The 24,403-nt window shown below is 55.6% G+C and overlaps 1 protein-coding gene across 2 annotated transcripts in view; it reads right to left on the minus strand.

Moving 5' to 3' along the window:
- The window catches only part of FAM167A (family with sequence similarity 167 member A), a 36,642-nt gene that overhangs the window by 9,492 nt on the left and 2,747 nt on the right, over positions 1-24,403 (minus strand). For both annotated transcript variants that reach the window (XM_031442119.2, XM_064482499.1), the window contains exons 2-3: positions 20,858-20,956; positions 9,384-10,006 (exon numbers count right to left, since the gene is read on the minus strand). In XM_031442119.2, the coding sequence (XP_031297979.1) occupies positions 9,384-9,752 (369 nt within the window). In that variant the 5' untranslated portion in view covers positions 9,753-10,006; positions 20,858-20,956. The remainder of the gene's footprint in view (positions 1-9,383; positions 10,007-20,857; positions 20,957-24,403) is intronic.

Here is a 24,403-nt window from a genome sequence, read left to right on the forward strand (position 1 = left end):
CTTTCCCACCCAGGCTGCGCTCGGGCCTGCGGAGAGGCGGCGAGTAGAAGGAACAGAGCATCGGCTCGTGGGTCCAAAGTCCTTCCCCACCACTCGCTGGTCCACATGGCACTCTTTGCTCTCCCACTGGGTTTAGGAGTCTGGAGCGCAGTGTGAGTCTCCTTTGTTCCCCAGCAGTGCCTGGAGCAGAGCTAGTCACCAGCTAGCCTCCCACACACTTTTGGGAGTGATTGCTAACACCTGACACCATTTTACCAAGTACGGCCCGGCGGGGCTGGCAGGGCAGTCATGGCATCTCTGTCATCAAGTGGCCTGGCCAGGGTCACAGAGCCAGCAATGCCGAAGCACCTCAGCATTTGCCGTGGAGGCACCTCCCAGGCACGGGGGTCTTCAGCTTGGGCACAATAGGTCCAGGCCCGCGGGGTGGACCATGGTCACCCCAGCCTCCCTGCTGCTACCCCGGACAGCAAGTGGGGGCCTTGCTGGGCCAACAGCTAGTCCCAGGATGATGCCCCCGTGCCAGGCTGCTGCAGCGGGACCCACGGCCTGGCTATTCCCACTGGGCCCCCCAAGACTGCAGGGAGGGGCTGGCTCCCTCGCCTCTCCTGCTGGGGTGTCCCTGGGTGAGAGAGTGGACAGAGCAGGGATGGGGGCTGGCTTCCTGCTCTGCCGTGCGCACCTCACATTGCCTTCTGAACTTCCACCCGCAGGACACACTCACCGTCACAGGCGGTAATCGTGCTTCATTAAGTGACTGCCTGGACACCAGCTCTGGCCAGGGCGGTTGTCAGATGTGAAGGAGCAGGCTGAGACACCTGGCATCCTTAGAGAGCCCCCGGAAAACCCCTTGAGCACCCGTGTTGGGACTTCTAGACTTTTCTTGGGCTCTGAGCTTCCTGGCTTGGAAACTGATGGGCTGGGAATTTTACATCTGATGCCGAGTGAGCCCACAGACCACCCAGGAGACCTCACTGCCCAAGAGTGAGGCGGTAACCCCACTGCCCAGGAGTGAGGGCTGCCCGTGGGGAGAGAGCCCCATGGCGCTGGGTTTGAATCAGTAATTAAGGTGCCCCTGCACCTGCAGGCTCTGTAGACAGACTCCCACCTGTGCCTTCAAAAGGAAGTGAAGCAGATTTATTCTCGGCCCCACCTTCCAGGCGAGAGTGAGGCCATTTGCTCTCCAAAGTCATTTCATGCTCCATTACCCTGGAACCCTCCTCACATGGGTTCCATCCCTGGAGGGGCCTCATGCAGCCTCGGGGCTGGGGGGACTCAGGGCCCACCTCAGGGGAGTGCCCACGGAGCGTCTGTGACCTGGTTCCCCCGTTCACGGTCCAGAGTTAGGGGTGAGTCGGAGCCAGGGGCGCCCTGCCCACCCTGGGTGCTCAGAACTCTTGGGGACGGTTGAGCACCGTGAGTGTGACTGATGATGGTGGGGGTGGGGGCATGAGTGTGAGAGAGGATGGAGAGGCCGGGGGAGGTGATGGACACTCACGGGCCTTTCCTTACATCCCCTCCCTTGCTGGAAAGTGAGGGCTCATCCCCCCGCCCTGAGTTCCTTTCTGCTCCAGCACTGAGGGCTCCGTCCACAGCTCTAACCAGCACTGCTGGAAGCAGCTGTGCTGTCCTCCTCAGTCACTGTGCCGCGGGGGCACCTGTCCTAGGAGGGAGAGAAGCCAGGGCTGCCCGCCCGCCTGGTGCCTCCCTCTCCCCCGGCTCCTGAGCCCCTTGGGGCCTGGCCAGGCCCACCGGCAGCAGAGAGCAGTGCCCCCTGAGTGCCAGGCCCTCTGTGTGGACCTGGAAACCGTCTCTGATGCCTGGGGCTTAGCCGCCTGAAGGGAGCCTCTGCGACCTTTCCCTGGCTTTTGTCAGCCGGAGGCATGTCTGGCTCAGGCCTGAGCCCAGGACACGGCCAACAACTGGCCAACCACTGCGGGATGGCACCTGGATTTTTGGCCCCTGGCGGCATCCCTGGGGGAGGGGTGGGTCCAGAACTTGTAAAATAAAACTCCCTCCAGAAAGGAATCGTCCAGCCCAGGGGCTCCCTGCATGGGAACAGTCCCTTGAACCCGCGTGCCGCCAGACCCGGCCTCGGTGCCAGGACACCCAGCGTCCTCAGAGAGGGGAGTGCCTGAAAAGGGTGCAGAGTTGGGTAGACATCAGAGAACAAGGGCCCAAAACTCCAGGAGTTGAGAGAACGTGTCGAATGAGCCTAAGACCTCATGAAATACAACCTTCGCACTCATTTGCCCTCAGGAGTGAACGGCCGTGTAGCAGGGGTTCTGAAGCCGGGCGGGTCTGGGTTCTAATCCCTGCTCTGCTGGCTGATCTTGGGCGAGTCACTTTTCGCACCTGTGAAACGGGGGTGGTAATAGCGCCCACCGTGAAAGAGTGCCGCATCAGATGACGTCCCTGTCCATCTCCGGACCCCAGCGAGTGCCCTCTGCCCTTGCACCTGCCCTCCTCACTGTCCTTCACAATGCCCTGCCAGGTAGGTATTTATTATCCCCACTTTACAATGATAAAACCCATGGCTAGGTTAATTGGGTTTCCTAAAGTCACAGCGAGGATGTGGCAGACCTGACTGCAAGCCCCATCTAGTTACAAATGCTATGCTTTGCCCACTCCACCTGGTGCCAGCTAATGGCCCCGGTGCATTAGAATCACCCGCAGGCACGAGTGAACTCCCAGCTCTACAGCATCCGAATTCCCAGTGAGCCCTGGGAGGGATCTGTTTTCACCCAGTGCCCTGGGTGTCTGATCCAATCAGTAGTCATTACACATTGGCCTGGAGTGTAGTTATTCCATCTGGGAGGGTGCCCATCAGAGGAGCTGGGTTTTAATTATTACAGGAAAATGTGACTGCGTATAAGGAGAAGGCTAACGTCGACCCCCCTCGGAGGCATGGATTTGGTTGCTAAGGAAGTTAGGGCTGCGTACTTCCCTTTGGTAAACGTCAAAGTCCACCGTGCCTGGCAGGTGGTGACCGCTCGCTCCCTAAAGCATTTTGGGACTATATTTATTGTACCTCCAGCATTGCCCTTGTCACATGGTGTCACTGTTTATGTGTCTGTCTCGTCCACAAAGGGGGAGCCCCAAAGACAGGAGCCCTGTCCCAGGCACCTTGGCCCCACCAGTACCGGCAGCACCAAAGCCCCAGTGTTCAGTGAACCCGGTTCGTACTGAACCAACAGAGCTCTGGATCCAAGGACTGCCTGCCTCCTACAGCCCCAGGACGGCTGCTCCTCTGGTTAAGTGCGGCCATCACGCCTCCTCTCCTGCCCTCTCCCACCTCCTTCTTTGCACTGCAAGGCGGCCAAGGAAAGGAAAGCAGGCAGGACCTCCCGATTTGGGGTCAACTTCATCCCATTGGTCAACAGTCCCCGCCTCACCAGCTCTCACGCTGAGTGTGGAATGTCTGGGGATGGCACGCCTCATTTTTTATCTTATTCTAGGAGATTCTATGCCTTATTTAATCTGGAGGCTATGTGGGGAGGCACAGGTGCCAATTACACGGGCAGGATGGAGAGGAGCTTGGTTCTTTTCTTTTGTCTTTTACAATCTTTTTTCTCCCTAATCATATATAATTCTATTTTAGAAATGTTAGAAACTCCAAAAGAGTCCAAAGAATAATGTCAGTGTCCAGAACTGAAGATCTTTGATGTTTTGGAGTATTTCCTTTGTGGGCACCTTTGTTTATCCATCCTTCAGTAACCACTCAAGGGCAGTATCTAGCCAGATTAGCGGGACAGCCTTTCTCCTGCAGGAGTGGACAGGCTGGAGGCCCCAGCGACACGGAGAAGACCTAGCCTCAGGCAAAGGCGCCTGGGCTAGAAACTTGTGAATCAAACCCCAGCTCAGCCAGCAGCCCCCTGGGTGGCTCTGAGCAAGTTGTCATCTCAACATGGACCGGGCACAGCTGCCCCGATCCGTGCTATACAGTTGTTATGACACATTGCTAATAACTCTCTGGAACCCTTGACATGTGTCCCGTTCTGAAATCAGCAGAGTTTTAAATATAGGCTTTTTGACAAATCATGGCCCCGCTGACTTGAATATTTGATGTGAGCACCTATACTCAGTACAGAGGAAGGAAATCCAGGTCCAGAGCCAGGAGATGTGGGTCTGTCTTGGCTTAGCCACACCCTTACGTATAACCTTGGGCAAGGCACTTAACCTCTCTGACCCTCAGGCTCATCATCTTTCTGAGCCTCAGTCTTCTCATCTGTAAAATAAGAATAGCAAATGCCTCCAAGCCTTCTCATTTAGATACTGTACGTAAAAGTTCTTTGGGGACCACACTGGGGCTGTCATTTCACATCCCTCACCTCCATCCTTTGGGGACCATATTAGGGCTATCACCTTCACATCGCTCACCTCCATCCCCATCAGAAGATGCTCAGTGAGCCAGAGCTGTCATTTGGATGTATCATTCGGCAGCAGAGGGTAACCCTGGCCTCAGAGGGCTGTGTCTGGACACATCAGTCATGTGCTAGTCCAGAGAGCAGCACAGGCAAGAGAGGGTTAACCAGGAGAGGCTGGAATCAAGCCGAGGCCACAGAGGGGCCAGCCCTGCGGCCAGCCGAGTCCAGGTCTACAGGCCTCCTGCCCTGGCAGACCTTAGAATTATTAAAACTTGTCAGGTTTCTTTTTCCCTTTTCTAACAACCATAAACACCTTTTGGGGGGAGGAGGGGCAGGAAGAAGGCTCTGTCTGCGGGGATCAAACACCTGCCTGAGCCGAGAAGAAAAATATCTAATGCCGGGGATTCTTGCCACAAAGACAACCCCTTAGGAAGCTGGCATGTTTTGCTCTGGTTTTAGTTTGGGCACCAGCCAGGCCAAGGGGAAGATTTCTCCCTTCTCTTTATCTTTCAGGCTGACGAGCGGTGCGTGTTAGCAGGACTGAGGACAGAAGCCAGCAGGAAACGTCCCTTTCCCTGGGCTGCAAGCTCAGGGACCCAAGGCAGGCAGAGGTATGTGACATGTTCTGAATTCCAGACCCAGCGAGAGGGCTGAGTCCCACAGCCTCAGGGCCATTTCTAGCTCATTCCTTCCTGAAGCATCACCCCCGCCCCACCCTAGCCCACTTGGCCACCCAGTGAGGCCACCCCGAAGGTGGAAAGCTGGAGGCTGTGACCTCTGGCCGCAGGAGCAGCCTGGATCGAGCGGAGTGGCAGAGGGCCACTTCGCCGAGCTCTGAGCCGGTGTCCCCAGAAAACGAGGCTGGGCCTCAGCCTGGGGGACTCAGGTGGCCCGAAGCTGCTGAGGAGGGAGGCAGCCCTCCCAGCCTTGCCTGGATGGCGACCTTTCCTGGATGCTCAGGGAGCCAAAGGTCAGGCCCTCCTAGCTGGGGGAGCAGCACCAACAGGGTTTGAAGGGCCCGCCTTCCTTGTACCCCCAACACGTGACTCTGGAGGATACCCTCCACTTGGAGGCCCCTGGGGGTGTTGGGAGTGACGGCTGCTTTCCCTGAGGTGAAAGCTGCAACGGAAGGTGGGCCCTGAGGGAGCTGCCAGGGTCCTCTCTGACCTTGGAAATAAGACAAGATACAGGCAGTCAGTCTCTGCCACTGAGCTGGCCTCCGGGGAGGCAGGGTGGACCGCCCGTTCTTCCAGATGTGACATCGTCCTTCTAGACCCAACATCGCCTGCCTCTGGGAGGGGCAGTGTTGACAATGAGCACCTCACTGGTTGCATTAACTGCTCCTGGGATGAGCTCATGGTGGTCAGAGACCCGTCCAGGGCACAGACCCGCCGCTGAGCCCAAGGTCCCGGCCAGCTGAGTGTTTGGCATCCTGCAGGGCACACATCCACACGGCTGACTGAATTACAGATTTTTAATGTTTCCTTGGCCACATCACGGAAAAAGGCAACTGTGAATGTGAGCCTGATGAATTGGCAGAGTCTGCCCAGGTATAGGAAAAAAACAGACCCCGGGCTTCAGATAAAACAAAGGTAATTTGAAGCCACTTTTTAAAGCTACTATGCAAAAAAAAAAAAAAAAAGGTTAATTTTTAATGACACCTTCAATGAGTTGACAGGTGACAAATTAGAAAAACAATGACGTGAAGTTTATTGTTTTGACTGAGACTTAAAACAGGAGAATGGGCATGTTGATTAAATGTTCAACTCTGTTTTCAAGTCAATCGAAAGGTTTTACAGGTTGCCTTTGTAACTGGTTAATCTTGGAAGCAAGCGGACTTGCACGTTTCAGTGGACCTGCCTGCCTGTCTGTGTTTGGGCTGCTCTGACCTCAGACTTAACAGTTTTCTGGACGAATTTGGTTCTTGGACCACTCAGTATGGACGCTGTGACTTTGTCCCCGGAGGCCCACTCACTGGCTGAGCCCCAAGCCCAGTGGGCAGTTATGGCAGGGACGAGGCAAAGGGCGCAGGCTTGAGAATCCTGGGGGCTTCCTGTGAGGTTCCTTCTTGGTCCCGTGGCCCCAGTCTTGCCTGCCTTTCAGTCCCTGATTCTCAAAGTGTGGTTCAGAGAACTTGTTGGAAATTCAAAACCATGGCCCCAACCCCAGGCCTATAGGATCAGAATCTTCATTTTAACAAGATGAGCATCTTCCCATTAGAGTTTGAGAGTTTCTCCTCCTGCAGCCGGAGGAGGCAGGACTGACAGGGCCCAGCGGAAGGTCCTCCTCTCCAGCCCCACCCCTTGCCTCCCTCCCCAAAGCTCTGCTCTCACTGGTGAAGGTCTTACTCGTCATATAATTCTAGGCAGGTCGTCTGACTTCTATGAGCCTCAGTTTGCTCCTCTGTAAAATGGAGACAGTAACAGCAATGGCACGGGTCTGTGGTGGGAATCAAAGAGATCGTGGCCTGAGGGCTGGGCACCCATCAGTCTTGTTTCTCCCTCTGTGCCCCACCCCACGCATTCCGGCAACTGCCAACATCTTTGTGAATTTAGATTTTTAGAAGTCACAGAGCAAAATCAACTGCCTTTGAAAGACACTATGAATATCGTATGGTGGCTAAGAAGAACATGGGCGTACTGAGAAAAGAAATGGGAAAACGAGTATGTGTACGTTCATGTATGAATGAAGCACTGTGCTGGACACCAGAAACTGACACACGGCACTGTGAACTGACTATACTTCAATAAACAAAAAAAGAAAAAGAATACGGGCGATGCAACCAGACAGGACACTGTTCAAATCTCTGCCCTCTCCCTTATTGCTACATTCCTCTCTGAGCCTCAGTTTCCTCTTCTGTGAAATGGGCTAACAGGAAGGTGATGGGACACTCAGAAGAGGTAAGTTGTGCACATGAAGTACCTGGCACACAATAATCACTCATTTAGTACAGATCTTGGTATTAATGTTATTACTCTTATTATCCACCCTTGGTAGCACAAAGAAGTGGCGTGGAAAGTGGGAAATATGCAACTATAAAGCATTATTAATAATTGGTCCTGCAGTTAACACCCTCTCCCTGCCTGTGGAGTGTTACCCCATACATCAGCCACGATCGTCCCTGACCTGGTCCACTGTCCTCCTCTCAGCCAGCACACTCTGGCCGGGGCACCTCGTGCTGTTTGGCTTGCAGTGGGTCTTGACAAGAAAAATGAGCAGGGCCTGTAGGTCTGTGGCAATGATTCTCACCCCTGGCTGCGCTTTGGAAGCACCTGGGGAGTTTTAGAAAATCCTGATGCCCAGGTCCATCCCCAGATGTTGGTTTGACTGGTCGGGGGGCGAGGTCTAGGATTTGGGGGTTTCAAGGCTTTCCAGGTGATTCTGATACACAGCCAGGGTCAAGAGGCAGCTCTCATCTGGAGGACAAGGGGGACGACCCTAGAGAAAGCCCTACTGGTTCACACACAGTGAAATCATTCTCTGATTTCCAGTCCAAAGGGGGACCCACGGGGAATGCTAACTTATTATAAACTAAGAGCTTCCACTCCCAGCAGCAATCCAAAGCCAACAAACTGAATCCTTGATTAATGGGGATATTTTTTGTTCCTTTTCATGAAGACAGATCGAAGCAGTTCAGTCTCAAGAATTTAAAGAGCAGCTTCCAGGGTCCGTCCTGGCCACCTTGCGTCCATCCCTCCTCACCTCTTACATGCCCCATGAGCACCTGGTGGCGACGCAGCGTGAATCCCCAGGGGCCTCATCTTCTATGCAAGCAACTTACACTCCAGTTGCTGCAGCATGGTGGAGGGATGTGTTTTGAGATGTCTCAACATCAAAGATTAAAACCAAAAAAAAGATGTTGGACTAATCAGTACCTGAGTCCTGGAGCCGCCCTCCCCTGGCCCCAGTTATTTATCTTAACTCATGAGGACTCTCAGCCCCCAAGGGGATTTAGTTTTCAGGATTCTGCCAGACAAACCGAGCAAGCCTCTGCCTAGCCCGTGAGCCCAGGAGTTACTGGAGGCTCTGGAAGGCAGTTGGCCCTTGATTGCTGGCTCACCAGTGGCCACAGTGGCCTGACTGGGCAGGTGCGACCTGGGCGGGCAGGGCAGGCAGGGCAGCATGTGACTAGCATCATGCCAGGCTCTGCTGAGACACCACCATGCCCGAGACCAGTGACTGTCCCCTGGGTGATGGACACACAGCTCTGCACGCCCACCCACTTCTCATATGCTGAGCGATACCCCTGATGGGAGCCTGCTGTGCCCCTGGGTAGAAAAAAGGTTGAGCTGCTGACCCCAGCTCCCAAACGCACACCCAGTGCTCGCATTAATTCCACCTGGATGCCCTCCCAGCCCAACTTCTGGGTCAATTTCTGACTCAGCCTCCAAGGCTCAGCCCAAAGCCTTCACCGCAGGCTGATCAGCCACAAAGAGCAGCCCTGGGCACCCGTGTTCACTGCTCAGCATTAACAGAGCAGTGATGGGCTGAGCCCAAGCTCCACACCGCAGTGCCCACCCAGCTCTGCCCTGTGCTCGCCCCATACAGCCCTGCCGTCCCGCATAGCGCCAAGGGGAGGGGGGCCGTGCACGCTTGCCAAACGAGCAGTCACAGGACTGGCTGGCAGCTTGGGTGAACGGCAGGGTGAGAGGGTTTCAGAGAGAAAGACGGGCAGTCACAATCCAGGGGCCCCCTTAGCAGTTCAGAAAGGATAGTATGAGACCTTGATTCCAGGAGTGGCCTTGGGGAAGGCCAGGGACACCTTCAGAACATGGGCTCAGGTTTTCTGTAAATACCTGTGGTTAGGAGCGGATGGACATATGGATCACACGTGCCCACAGAGTAATTAATGAGGCCTACCCTTGATGAAAGGGGAAAATGTGCAGCTGGGAGGGGCAGAGATAGGGGAGAGGCAGAGACAGATGGAGGCAGAGAAAGGGACAGACAGAGGGACGGAGGTGGAGAGACAGAAAGGGAACGGCGCCTTTTCTGGGGGTTCGTGGTGGGACAGCCACTTACCAGTTCCTTCCTGAGCCAGGCGATAGCCTCGTCGATACTCTCAAAGCCCTCCAGCTTGCCCGCGGACTGGGGCCCGCCGGCCTGGCTGGCTCTCCCGCTGGGTGGGGGACGCTGCCTGGGCGCTCTCGGGGGGAGCAGGGGCTCCTCCTCCGCACAGCCGCCCTGCTCGGCAGCCGGCCGCGGGAAGGACCATGTCTGCTCCTCCAGCCTGGCCTGCCATTCCAGGTAGGAGGGTCTGCGGGTCTCCAGCCTCAGTTTCTCGGTGAGGGCCTTCAGGCTCCGGAGGTGGTCGTCAGGAGGTGGGGCTGCTCCTGCCGGCCCTTCTTCCCCACTTTCCGCTTCTTCTACTCGGATCTGGGGCACAGACATTCTAGAGTCTGCCCAGGGCAGCCAGACATGGGAGGTGGTGGAGGGGGGCGTGGGAGTCTTGGTGGGTGGCGAGGTCGGTCCTGCTCTGGAACGGTCTCATCCAGCTGGGGCCAAGGCTCCCGAGGGCATCGCTAGGAAGGGAGCAGCTCCTGGGGGGTCCAGAGGGACGGAGGACGAGCTGCAGAGTGTCCAATGGAGCAGCTGCGGGCGTTCGGGGTTTAAGATGCTTTCCGGGGGCCTGTGGGCGCCATGCTCTGCAAGAGGCAGGAACAGACAAGTGTTAGCAGGAATCTTTGGGGGCAGCTTTGCCAAGAAGATCTACCTGTGCTGGAGGCGCAGGCAGATCAGAGACTGGCGGGGGTGCAGGACAGAGCCCCCTCCTCTCGGGGAAGGGCGGGCAGTGAGAAGCTGCTGGCTGGTGAGAGAACTGCAGGAAGGATTGGGACGATGTCAGTACTGACCCCTCCCCTTGACGAGGTCTCAGGAGGGGACAGAGGCGCTCAGAGAGGTTCCATGACGGGGCTGCTGACTGCTAGTTCAGGACTAGAAGAGAGGCCATTTCAGAGCTCTAACTTGATGCAGAAAAGTTAATAAATCAATACTCTGTACAGTGTCTCACCATTTATGAAATGATTTCACCTCTGTGATCTCATTTAATCCTCATTAAGTTTTTGTCCCCATTTTTACACACGAGGAGCCTGAGTCTCCAGAGGTTGAATGATACCCAAGAGCTCCCAGCGATTAGCAAGGACAGGCCAGTCATCGACTCTGTGGACTCAGGTCTCTGAGCAGAGGCTGCCTGGGCGAAAGGGGCCCCATGCAGACGCAGGTGAGCAGACGCAGGTGAGCAGGCACAGGGGCACCTCAGGTCCAGGGACCCCGACCCCACCCCGCTCGCCCACCACAGCCCCGCCCTGGGCTCCAGCTCTTCGGGGCGAGCCCTACTCAGCACACTCTCAGCTTCGTCCTCCAAGAACAACACCTTACCTCACCTGGTCAGACGAGGAAGCAAATAAACCTGCAGTAGCTGAGGGGAGAGCTGACTGCGCTCAGGTGGGTTGTTAAACAAAGCGAGGCCATGACTCACCGCTCTAGAAAGGTGGTTCTCACGTTCACCTAAAATGCCCACACAGGGAGGAAGTGTGAGCCAGGCCCCCACCCCAAAATGTTGGGGCACAGGGTAGAGTATCTCTGAGTCAGAATTAGACCCCGAGCTCCCAGCCTCCGCATCCCACGGGGTCCGGACAAGAGATGGACCATCAGAGTAGGAGACACTGACTTGGGCTAAGGAGAGAAGTCCTTGGTTTTCAGAGTAAGTTTTAAAAACCTGTGCTGCGGGCATGTGGCTGTGAAAAAGAATGGAGTTGAAAATGGAACAATGTCCAAGAGAAAGCTTACATGAAAAAAAAAATATTAACAGCCTGGAAGGGATGCCACCCTTGGTGTGGAAAAGGCGGGAAGAGGCTTTCATTGACTTGCATGTGCCCGAGGAGAGAAACTGAAGCTGACTTGTGATTGCTGGTCTGGGGTGATGGGAACTGGGCATGAATTATGGCAGGCAGGCTGGGAGGGGCAACATCAAAACCCAGGCTGGACCACCAGGGAGGCGGTGGGTTCCTCTCCCACCGGGGCTGGGGGATGCTCCGGAAGGGCAGAGCTTGCTGTTTTTTCTGGACGGTTTCTGCCTCCCCTTCCTGCAGTGGCCTCTGACCAGAGGGATGCTCTGAGCCTGTCCCCAAGAATGAGAAGAAATCTTCCACCCTAACCAATGGCAGAGAGACCTAGCGCTCACCTCCCGCCGCACAGAGGAGAACCCCTGAGGAACTTCCACAAACATGAGCCCCAGGCCCGTCCCAGGGGTCCTGATTCAGTTACTCTGTGGCCAGACTCAGGTATCATATTTTAAAGCTTCTCAGGTGATCTGAGATGACCAGGATTGAGAACCACATGTCTTGAGACAGAAGCACTAGACTTGGGATCAGATGGTCCCGCCGTAGGTGCTGTTAGGCTTGTTGAGCCTCAGTTTTCTCACCTGTAAAATGGGGGTGATATCAACCTCCTAGGTCTGGGGCTTCGGCAGAACTAAGGGTTTGAACACACTCTGTAGGCTCAGCATACCCTGCAAACGTCGGGTATTCTCATGGGGGTCTTCTGTGCAGCTGCGCCATCGCATAGGCTTCTTAAGAATCTCTCCAAATCTAAAGACCTATTAGCCGCCATCTGGAGCCCCTCCCAGGCGCCGTCTGCCTCTTTGCTGAGGTGCCAGAGTCTGTTCTGAGCGGTTTTTAGGGGTGGTTTTACCCTACAGGGCGTCCTCCACCGACAGAGGAGCGCTGGTTATCTCCAGTGCAGCTTTTTGGAGAGGATCTAATTGCAGACGAGCTCTGCGGTCCGCGAGCAGGAGGAGCTGCTGGGATGCACGTCCCCCTCCCTTTCCGCCCGCTGCGCGCTCCCTGTAGAGGGAGAGCCTGCTAGGAAGGGTCTTGCTTCCAGGGTGGGAAACAGCCGACACGACCCGCCTCTGCAGGGCCGCCTCCTGGGCTGGGGGAGCTTATTTTAATTAGCAGTTTCTAAATCAGTTCGAAGACCTGCACAGACGGTGTCGGGCGACTTGGAGGCACCTGTAGGAGCGGGTGCGCTGTGAGCCAGCTGATGCGGGCCCTCGACCCTGAGCTTCAGAGAGAGTACATAGCCCTAGTGTGACCATCCTCTTGGAGCAGGCGGGGTCACCCTGTGTCACAACTGGGAAAATCAAGCCCAGGAGGGTTAAGGGATTCAGGTCAGCCTCTTTCTACTCCAGAGGGCGTGGACCTTCCTTGGGGTCAAACCCCCTCCGGGCACAGTTCTGTGATCTTGGGCATGTGGCTTCATGGCCACTCTGTGCTTCTGTGTCTTCTTCGGAGAAGTAGGGGTAACCAGGACTGGCTACATAATTTGCTGGGCTTGGGGCAAAATGCAACAGAGGGCTCCTTGTGCTGAGAATTTGAAGACAGTGACAGCAGAGCTTGAACCCAAGCACAGGGCCCTGTGGGGCTGTCTGGGTCCCTTGCTTAAAAAGCTGGCCCAGGGGGTAATAATACTGACTTCATAGATCATTTTGAAAGGTAAAGTGACAAACATCGAGCCCTTAACAGTGCCGGGTCTACAGTGAGCCCTACACAAAGCGACACTCACTGGGGACTTGGCAAAGGCAGAGAGCCCAGGGAGGGAAGACAGTCGCTGTCAGACCTGGGACGTGGGGCATCTGGAAGAACAAGGCCAGACAGTAATCCCACCAGGCCCAGGCGTGCCCTACCAGCAGGCCACCGAGCTGCAGGGGAACGCAAAATTCCTGCAGCAGAGGACGACCCGCGAGGGCGCTTTAGCCTTTCTGCAGCAGTGACGTGCCAGCGCCCGGGACCCACGCCGCACACAAGGACTGCTGTTCAAACATGCTCCTGGCTTGCTCTGGGCCCACGGTGGCTGCACAGAGGATGCCAGACCAGCTATGAGCTAATTCCTCTGGCTGCTGGGGGAGCCAGGTGGGTGCAGCTCAGTCATCCAGCCAACGCCTCGTCTCATTATGACCTAATCTGCCACTTGGACCACTTCCAAACCCACTTCCTAGATGGGCTCTGAGGGCAGGGAAGGATGCAGGGGGCTGCTGACCTGTTCCCTTTCTTTGTCTCTTTCTCTCTCCCTCTCTCAAGGGACACTCAGCTCGGTCCCTCTTGCCCTGTGTTCCCCTAAGAAGCTCGAAAGCCAATCTCTCCGTTTCCACAGGCTCACGTCTGCTCCTTCCAGCCTGGGGTTCTCCCCTAGAATTGTCTCATTGTTTCTCCATGATACACACAGTCTTTCAACACTGAACACCACGCCCTCTCACAGCCCCAGTGACTTTGCACAAGCTGTTTCCGCCCTTCTCTGCCTCTGTTCCCGGGGATTTTCTCCTTCAGTTCTTCCTTGATTGCCCAAGTTGTGTGTGCCCCCGGGGGGCAACGAGAGCACATGGAGGAAACAATAATATCACCACAACAGCATTAGCTAACACTTGCTCAGAGCAGATCACACCAGGCACTGTTCTCAGAGCTTTCAGTGCACGAACACATCTGATCCTTACAAGCCCACGAGGCAAGTGTTCTCATCATCCCCATTGCACAGGTGAGGAGACTGAGGCCCAGAGGTCGAGCAGCTTGGCCGAGGTCACAGAACTAAGTGTGGAGGTGGGACTTGAACCCCTGCAGTCCGGCTCCAGGCTGGCTCATAACCCTGGGCTCAGCGGCCCTCTCAGGTCTCAGCACTTCTACCAGGAACTTTCTCGATGGTCTCCTCTACTGGACCCTGAGCTCCATGAGGGCAAGGACGGGGCTTTGCATCCTGGAAGCCCCAGCCTTCCTGCTCTCTTTAAATGTTTGTGGAATGAATGCGCGAACAGAAGGGCTTCCCTGCCCCGGCAGTCTGCTCGCTGTGGCTTGTGCTTGCTCAGGTCTGGACGGACTCATAGAAGCAGAGGGGACCTGGGCTTCCCCACCTGTTCCCGTGAGACCTGCTCAGACCTCAGGGTCCCAGACACAGGCTGTCAGGTCCTAGGAGACCCTGCATCGGGTGGCAGGACTGGGCGCTGGTGCAGAGAGGGCGCTCCAGCATCTCAGGGATACCTTGGGGGCCTCCTCCATGTCTGGCATCCTCAGGTGAGGTGATTTCTGCCCTGTGTCTCTTCTGTGCCCTGGAAAGAGCATGCCTGTTTGCTGTGAGGAAGCCACCCTCTGGCCTCAGGGTGGTCACATGGCTCAGACTGGACCAGTCAGAGCCCTCCTGGGTTTCTCTGCCAGAATCATCCAGGAGCTGGCCGTGTTCCTGTTCCGTGCTGGCCCAGGGCTGCTGGGGGCCAGCTTGATCACCACAGGGAGAAGGTCTGCCTGGCAAATGAAGCCAAGTAGACGAGATAGTTTGATGCCCTTAGCTGGGTCCTGTGGGAAGCAGCCCCACCTGACCTTGATTATAGAACCTACGTAGCTTCCTCTTTTGCCTGAGATCTTTTGAACTGGGTTTTCTGACATCTGTAACCAACATAAGCCTGTGTTGGACAAAGAATACAAAATAACACAGTAGATATTGGTTGATATTCGAGCAGGAGACTTGAGCTTGGCCAGTCAGATGCCGCGCCCAGGGTTCTGAATCTGGTGCGTGTGAGGCCAGGATGCAGGGGCATCAAGACTTGGAGGCAGATGTCAAAAGCATCATCTTAGTCAAACCTTCCCTGCTGAAGGACTGTGGGAGGATATAATACTGTGATGTAACAAGAAATATATAGCTGGGCTCTGTCCCTGGTTCCTGACACAGAGCTCCTAAAACTCTCGTAATTTCCCAAGCAGTGAGAGTGATAGGAGTATTTTTTGTTATAATATCCGGGTTTTGTCCCCAGTTCTTCGAAGAGCTCCAGCAATAAGGTGAAAAGAGTGTCTTTTGTTATTCATAACAAGCCTCTTTCTACCACACCTGAGTTTGTGTTAACGAGGTGACTTTTGGAAACCGCTCAGGATGGGGGCTGGTGGCCAGGGGAACCAACCCTCGATTAGAAGGTTAGAACTCTCAGCCCCAAGCCAGACCTCTGGGGAGGGGAGAGGGGCTGGAGGTTGAGTCAACTACCAATGGCAAATGATTTAATCCATCGTGCCTGTGTAATGAAGCCCCCAGAGAACCCCAGCTGCAGGGTTTGCAGAACTTCCAGGTTGGTGAGCACAGAGAGGAGCTGGGAGGGTGGGGCCCCGGGAGGGGGCGGGGCAGCTCTGCACCCCTCCCCCCATGCCTTGCCCTCTGTATCTCTTCCTCTGGCTGGTAAATATTAGTACCCAATGTTTCCCTGAGTTTTGTGAGCCATTTGAGCAAACGACTGAATCCGAGGAAGGAGTTGTGGGCAATTTCTGATTTACAGCCAGTTGGTCAGAAGTACAGGTGACAGCCTGGGACTTGAAATTGGCATGTGAAGTGGGGGACAGTCTTGTGGGACTTAACCCTTAACTGGTGGGATCTGACACTAACCTTAGGTGGAGAGTGTCAAATTGAGTTAAATAGCAGAACACCCAGTTCTGCAGAGAACGAGGGAATTGCTTGGTGTGGGACACTCACACATCTGGTGTCAGACGTGTTCTGGGGGTGTTGCATGAGTAAGAACCTAGCACCCCGATGAGTGGGTCTCAGACAGATCCTCACAGGGCCCCTCGCCTCTGTTTCCTGAGCTGCCCTGATCCTGCCTGTTTTCTGCCTTGGTTCTCTACCTCCTGTCAATTCCGTGTACAGCTGACAATAACGTGGCTTTCTGTTGCTTATAACCAAGAGCCCTGACCAAAGTGAAGGGGAACATGCAGTTCATCTGGGGAGACACAACACATGCATAACTGAGGGCTAAGCAGTGTCATAAAATAAAGTGACCACCCAGAAAAGCTCCCCTCCCCACATCTCCACGTCCCTTCCAGGGGGCGGTGCCACCTGCAGGCGAGAACCACAGAGCGGATGGCCCCGTCCGCTCTCAGCTTTTGCTAAGAGGCCGTCTGCATTCACAGCTGCTGTTTCCTAACTGACCGCGTACAGCAGGCAGCGCTTGACGAGGACGTAATGACAACTTTCCACACGTGTGAGTTCACACTTGCGCTGCTCCTTCCAGCAGAAGTGCCGCCCGTGGCTCCCTGGTTTTAGGCTTGGGGACGCACAGCGCACAGGCTCCTTCGTACACGTGCGTGAGGCCCCGCCCGCCACCCAGGCCACCCAGCCGCAGGGCAGCGGGTGATGGGAAGGGGCTGGGGGGCCAGGAAAGGCAGGAACCAATCCTTCAGACATCCCGCCCCTGCCAGACCTGCCTCGCTGAGGAAATTCAGATCCCATGGGGGCCTAAGTGACAGGGTAGCCAATTCTTCACTGCAGAAATGTCCCCGCAGGAAACAGACGCCACGGCGGGCCCGCTCCAGGCGGGCAGTGCCTCTCGCTCTGTACCCGCAGCTGGGCTCAGTTACCTTCCCCCGCCGTGGGCCTCAGGCTCCTGAGTCAGGCAGACTGATCACTCCCCAAAGAGAGCAGCGCTGGGGGCCTTCTGCCCGTGTCACCATGCCAAAAGCCCTCATTAGAGAGACTCAGGCCCTGGGCTCAGGGGCTGCCCAAGGACGGGCAGCGTCTTGTGGGGAGCAGGGGGCGGCAGCACCCACTCTGACCTCCAGGTTTAGCAGAGCCAGGCCCACCTCTCAGCAGGGCCCCACAGCCCCACCTTGTACCCACAGGCTGGGACCTGACAGGGGGCCCCAGGTCCCCAGGCTGCGAGTCCATACCCTGGGACCAGAACCCATCTCTGGTGGGAGCTGTGAGACTGGGAAGTCAGCTCGCCTCCCCTGCATGGGTCTCAGCCTCTCTTTGGAAAATGGGGTTGTCTTGAAAGGAGAGTCGGGGAGAAGTTCAGTGGACCCTGCTGTGTTATAAACTTTCAGGGCGGCTCAGGCCACAGCTCACACCCGAATCTTTTTCTTTCCTTTTGTAAAGCATCTAATCCCTTTTTGTTCCAGGTGGGTGATGGGTCAGTAGGCCTGGGACGCAGAGATGGAGCTGTGACCAGACAGGCTTTTCCATCTGTGTTTAATCATAAAACCTTGGTGCTTATCTTAAAGGGAGATCCCGAGGCGGGGCCTCAGGTCTGATGGAGGCTGTGACATTTCCGCCTGGGCTCTGTAGCCTCGGGGAGTCCTGATGACTGGGGCTGAGACACTGGGTGACAGTCCCGCGCCCCACAGAGTGGCCAGGAGCCAGGGCGCTTGGAGGAACTGCCAGAGAGCCCGTTTTTCTCGCCTCCTCTGAGGTTGCCATGGTGACCGAAGCAGGAGGGGACACCCGCTGGTCTGGCCCTCCACAGATCATCTTTCCCAACTCATCTTTATTCCAGGGCTTGGTCAGGGCTGGTGTTGGCAGTGCCTGAGATGCAGGAAGACACTGCGCAGAGACAGACCCTTGGCACCAGCTGTGTGTGCGTGGTGTGGGCCATTTGAGTTGGGACATCTTGTGGGGGGGCTTTTTTGTTGCATGTACGCTGGGTGTGCGGTGGGGGATGCTGGTAAGGGAAGTGGGGGTGCTATTGGGGTTCTTCCCACACATCCATGTTGTACCCCTTAGCAGAGGGCATGCCTGCGGGGGCTGCATTCTGTCCAGTAGGAGAACCTTCTAATTCCCACTTCCTGGCAGCCATCTGTTTGCTGCCCAGATCACTCCTCCTGCCACAAACCATTGTGAGACTCCAGCGAGCCCTTCTGAGAGTCCGAGGTTGTGCCCTCCTCCCCCAAGCCTCGCTCTGTCCACTGACCCTCCCTGACCTCAGGCTTCCATTTCACTCCCGTCTACCCAGATGCTACCTCCACAGAGCCCAGCTCCGACCTGCCCACTGAGCTGTCCCTGCTTCCTTTTTTTTTGTAGTTCTTCTCACTCACAGAACTAGGATGTCACACGTTTTCTTGTCCTGCATCTCGCTCACGGGAATGTAAGCCCCATGAGGGCAGTGATTCCTCTTGTTCACAACTGTGACCTTAGCGCCCAGAAGAGTGCCTGGCACATAGTAGCTGCTCAAGAAACCTGCTGAATGAGTGATTGAATGGATGAATGAAGGAAGGAGGACTTTCTGGTCTGTTGGTTTTATCCCTTTGTCCATCCATCATTGGCCTTTCGGGAAGCTCCCTTCTCCCTGGGTCCAAAGCTCTACTTTGAAGCTCAGCTGAGAGCTGGCCTCGTCTCCAAAGCCCTCCAGAACAGCCCACCTTCCAGGCTGTTCTCTGAATGCTCCCAGCACTGGCCTCAGTCATGCTCACTGCACACTAGCCTGTACGACCTTGAACTGGCAGAGAGTCCTGCTCCCCGACCCCTGTCTATCTCCTCGATGGAAAGGGCATTAATTTCTCTTTTGTATTCCCAGCACAGAGCTCTGCAAACAGCAGGCGTTCAATAAATGCTGAGGACGGCGGTGCTGTGAACCAGTGAATAAACTCTAGCCGGAGCAGTCCACACCTCCAGATGGTTTCCTGCCCAGTAGAAGACCTCCTCCAGATTCAAGGTCAGAATGGTTCTAGTGAGTCTGAATGGAGGCTGTGGGGGGGTGTGGGAGGCTGGCCTCAGTTTTAGGTTTCATCCTTTCCTCGTAGCCTCATGTCTGAATCTGACCAAGCCTCTGAGCCTAGTTCAAATGCCAGCTCATCATTCTGTAGTCCTCCAAGTAGGCGCTTTCTGAACGCAGACAGAGAAAGAATGGCCACTTACGGATTTCCTTTGGGAATCCCTCCTCCCCAACACAATTTTTGGCACTTTTCTGCACCAGACTTAGGTACCGACAATTCTTCTTGGACTGAATTGGTTACATTTCTGATGTGCCTGTTAGATGGACAGATGTGTCTCTGTTCAGCCTCCCTTCCGTGGGGACCACTCCCGCATCATTTCAGGTGGTTCCGAAGGGACTGTGAGTCGTGGCTCCCTGCCCATCGCACCCACCCCCAGTAATGCTCACGTGTCCCAGACACAGACATTCGTTTTGCAACAGTGACTGGTCCAATGGGTGTGCACACGGCCAAGCAAGGCCAATCTGAATATTTTCATGGCATTTAAATGTAGATATAGGGTGTCTTTTCAGCTGGGGTATTGCAGCTGGGCAGATAGAAACCTGGAGTTTCTAGGGTCCATCTTTCTCGGCCTCTTGGAGAAAGCACGTTTGCAGTAAGAAGGCTAAGCCTTTGGGAAAGAGAAAGAGAGAGATGGGGACCTGACAACATCTTGTAAGCCATTGGACCCCGTCAGTGCGCAGAGATCTACACGTCCCGATCCTGTGCAATATAAAGTCTCTCCTTCGCTTGAGCTAACTTAAGCTGGACTTCTGTCTCTTGTCATCTAAAGGGGACCTGAGTAACCCACCTGCCCTAGACTGTGAGATCGCAGAGGGCATAATCTGTCTCCAAGTCTTCCCCATACTTCTTACAGCTACTTGCCTGGTGTTCAACTTGAATGCATATTTTCTGTGCAAATAAAGGAAATACGTCAGTGGCCATTCTCTCTCTATCTGCATGTAGGGATAAGTGAACATGCTTAGAATCAAGAGGCAGAGGGGAAGAGGAGCATCACCCAGCACTGCTGTGGTCCAGGCACAGTGCAGATGTCTAGGTCAGCCCTGGGATGACCCTGAGTTAGGACTAGGATTACGTCACAGGTCACATGCATGTAAGTGAAGGAACCAGCACTTCAGCCCAGCTCAGTGCTGTGACCCTGTCCCCAAATGACAATACATGCCGAAAAGTGACAGAAACGCACACTTTTTAGTGATTCAATGTTTTAAAGCCCAGCGTTTTTAGGAAGCTCAGGGGCAAATACTAACACTTAAATATGCTTGTGGCAACGCTTTGTTTTCCTGTGAATCTGACCTGGGCAGGTGAGGAGAGTGAGACTCAGCCAGCTGGACCGAGGCCCTGCCCCGCTGGCAGTGGCGGCAGAGCCACTGCAGCGCGAGGGTCTCTCTACGGGGCAGGAGCGCCGGCAGCAAGGAGCTGAGCCTAAGGAGGGTTCTGCCACCCATGGCCGTGAAACCCTCCTGCCTGAGTCACTTCTTGGAATGTGAGCCAAGTGCTTGGCTTAGTTAGGACAGGACTCACTTCATTTGCCCCGGACTTTCTGTTGGGTGGGTCCCCGGGCCAGTCTCCGGGGCAGCTGGGAGGCCTGGACCAGGGGCTGCCAGTGAAGGACCGGCAGGTGGTGTGATGCCCGGTGGGCTGCTCTCCTCCCTCCCTCCCTTCCCTGCTCCAGGCAGCCCCAGGCCGCCTCCCACCCGGGGTCCCAGCACTCTGCTGGGGAGGGGGGTGGGCCCACCATTTTGGACAGGCCCAGCCTGGGAGGGAAAGAGGGTCCCCGGCCCGGCAGTCAGCTCCAGGGAACCCGCCCCTCCATCCAGAGTGACTGCGCAGCTCACTTCCCCCCAGGGCTCTGCTTCTCCCTTGAAATGTGCAGTTTGGGTGGAATGGCCTTGACACTTGCTTCCACACCAGCAAGCACAGCAGGCGGGAGGTTGTCGCCTGTCGCAAACTCACAGCCGCAGGGCGCCGGGGGCACAGGAACCCACTTACCTGAGTTCTCTTAGCCTTTCCTCCCGGTGAAATCGCTTTGCAAAGTCCTGTGCTAACAGATGCAGCTCACCTCATCATTCGAAGCTTCCATGTCCACCCCTGGAATCACAGATATTTGGAAATCACACTGCGGTTAGTTCACAAACTTCTCCCCGACACTCAAAGGCCCGGGCTGGAGAGGACTTCCAGAGAGTTCTACCACAGAGAAACCACAGACCAGAGACATCACAAGATTGCCTGGGGTCACACAGCTCTGTTTGGGGAACTGGCTGGGCTTGGACCCGCGTCTTCAGACTCCAAGGGGAGCTTTCATTGTCTAGGATACAGGGACATGGTGAGGCAAGAATCTATAAAAATACTTGTTAAGGCCTCTGCACATTCAAAGCACTCAGTCCACACTGAATAATTGATGGGGGCGGCTGAGAGCAGACGCACAGGCCTCCTGCCGTGAGGCTGGGAATGTGGGAACCTTTCGTATCACCTTGCCCAGTGAAAGAAGTGGCTGGGAAAATTGCTGAAAAAGTCGTGCTTCCCTGTTGGTAGGAGAGAGGCTCCTGGGAGCCACAGATGTAATTTATTGCCTCAGTAAAAGGAGAGGAGGAAGCACAGGGCCGCTGAGGGGAGGTGGGGGGGGAGCTACGGGCCACCCAGAATCACCACCACCGTGACCCTTCCAAGGCTCTGAGGCCCTGGGAAAGGGCTGCTGGCTCCGATAGGCAGGGAGAAAGGTGCCTGAGAATCTGAGAGTCCTCTGGGGGGAGTGGGGGGATTCACTGTGGGAAATGCAGAGTCTGAAGCGGAAGTTCTCCCCCATGAGAACCCCTGATGAGGCAGAGATGCCCAGGAGGACTGAGGCAGCCTGTCGCCGTGCCTCATGTGACCTCAGGACTCTTCTGGCCACAGGCCGTGGCAGCGGGGTTTAGGGGACAGAAAGCAGATACGGAGTGGCCTTTCGAGCAATTTGCAGAGATCAAAGCAGGCGGCATTTCGAACGGGTGCTCCGGGCACATTTCACAGCTGACTGAAACTCAGGCAGCATTTCTCAGCAAACCATGCTGGGGCTACCTCCTCCCCCGTGGTGTGCGTCCCCCCACCCCCCCCACCCCGGTATCTCCTAACTGGCATTTGTCTTGGCCCCCAACCAAGGCAGGGTTTGAACAAGCCGAGTCCACAGGATAATTGCCTCCAATCTCAAATAAGCAGAAGCAACCAGCTCCAGCTCAACTGGGGAACTGCTGGACGACTGCCTTTCTGTTTCACTCTGCATCACAAGATCCAAAGCCCGAGGGTGTCGCAAGGACTTCCTAAGAAGCTGCACGACGTGCTTGCGCTTGCTTAGGTTGCCTCACGTGCGCACTCGGCCTGGGCGTGCTGACCTCCAGGGAGGGCGTGACCTCAGAGTGTCCCTGTGTATGGGCAGGGCCCGTCCTAAGGATGCAGAGGTGCGGGGACCGTTCCAGCTCTGCCTGCAGCTAGCCCAGGGGCCGCCCTGCACCCTCTCTAGGGCCCAGGCAGCAGAGAAAGTAGGAATGTGTGACTTGGCTCCCCGTTCCTGTCGGCTGGAGCTGATCACAGCTGGGCCGCTGAGCTGCCTGAGTTCACCCCTTACAGAGGGAAGGGATCAGGAGCAGGAGGAAGAGATGGAGAGGGTTAGGTATGGGGCAGGGCTGGGTCTTGATGGACGTGGGTTGATAGCTCAGCCCTGACACTAATTCTATGACCTTGGGATCACAATGGAACCTACTGCAAAGTCTTGGAAGGATCCGATGAGACAGAGGAGATGCGAATTCTTAGTTATGCCTCTCAGGACTGTCACCTCCTGCCCACGACAGCCCTTGGCTGGACCTCTCCCTGGCTGCCGAACCACTAAAGTTAGCTCTGTGTTTCTGTGTGCTCCAGACGGAGCACAACATCACCTGACAGTCAGCTCGGGACTCAGGGTTTCACAAATTGTCTTTCCTCACCGGCAACTTTGACCAGACTCCGCACTCCTTGAGGGCAGGGCCGCTGTCATGTGCTTTCCAGGTGGGATGTCAGTTACTGATCTTATAGCCCTTCCCAGACCCGGTGGGAAACTCCGTGTGGTGTCACCGGGCCAGCCGCAACTGGCTGCATTCAACAAGGGTGCGTTCAAACTGGGACCCCCTAACCCCGGCCGGCAGCCTCATGCAGACTCCCCACTCCTGACAGGGCTCTGGTAGGCCCCTGGCTGTCTTTCTCTCTGCTCAACAGCAGACATTGGATAATTAGCAGAGTAATGTTAGAAATGCTCTCTCCTTGGTGAAAACAGAGGTATTCAAGGTATGTGGGCCAAACAAATACTGAGCCACTCTTGACTCTTAAAAGAACAAGGTGAAAGAATCTGGTGAGATCTCGGGGGAGATGTGGTCGGCACCTTAGAGAGACAGGTGACTGTGACTTCACCAAGCCCAGAGACCAGGCCGGCTGAACTCTGCAGGGCCCGTTTGCAGACAGTGTTGGGGAAATGTCTACGCGTGTGGCAGAATTCAGTCTGAGCCTTGTTTTCATTCGGATTGATAATGAGATTGGCTCTCACCTTCCTCAAAGTTTTCAGTGGCTGCCATCAAACAAAGAAACAAACAACACAACAAAATCTGAGATTTTAGACCAAAACGGTAGGTCAGTGTACAGTAAGGCGGTGTCCCCAGGGTGAGGCACATGTAAATGCTCACAGGACGAGGGAGACAGTGTCACTTTTACCTTGATGATGGACAAGGGTGACCAGGGCCTGAAGTGGCCTCCTGGTCAAGGATCCTGATCTAGAACCTTCCAGAACCTTCCTGGATCCTCCTCACCCTGGGAGTTCCCCAGCTGGCCTTCCAGGGATGAAGTGCCCAGCTCACATTCAGAGGCCCTGCTGGCTTCCTGGCGTGAGGAAACGCTGACCAGCCTTCCGTGGGCCCTGAGCTGTGGCCGCCAGGGAGGTCGTGGCCTGGGCCTATTACGTACCTGGAAACCAGATCTAAGCTGGGCCTTTCAGGACGTAAGGGACAAGACCTATGACAGAGTCTCCAGGAACGCGTGACCAGCTCCCACATTTGGATCAGGATACCCGAGGGGAATTTCTGGCCATCCTGGAAAGATCACCTTGAAGAAATGGGGACTCATATTTTCCCCCTGGAGAAGCCGAACCCCCACCCCTTCCTAGGGCTCTGCGAAGGCTGCTGGGCAGGGGCCCGGGAGTGAAGCGGCCTCTGATGCTGGGAGCTCACTGCCTGCCTACTTCCTGGGTGGGTGTGCCCACAGGGAGATGGTTGCTGCGCCCTGGGTTCCCTTCCTTAAGGAGGTTTTCATGCATGAGCCTTGTGGGGTTGAGGGGTGTCAGGTAGCCATCAGTAGGAAAGGGGCTGGTGGGGGGCAGCTCACACCTGTAACTTCTCCTCTTGCCCATTTCTTTAATTTTTCTTTCCTTCCTCTCCCGAATCTCTCCAGAGACAAGCATGGAGACACTAGGCCTTCACGAACCAGGGCGGCTGTCATAACCACGTAAAAGCTAACGTTTGCAGTCTTCCTAACTCATGTTGG

Source organism: Camelus dromedarius, chromosome 36, assembly GCF_036321535.1.
Source record: "Camelus dromedarius isolate mCamDro1 chromosome 36, mCamDro1.pat, whole genome shotgun sequence".
Classification (NCBI taxonomy): Eukaryota; Metazoa; Chordata; class Mammalia; order Artiodactyla; family Camelidae; genus Camelus; species Camelus dromedarius.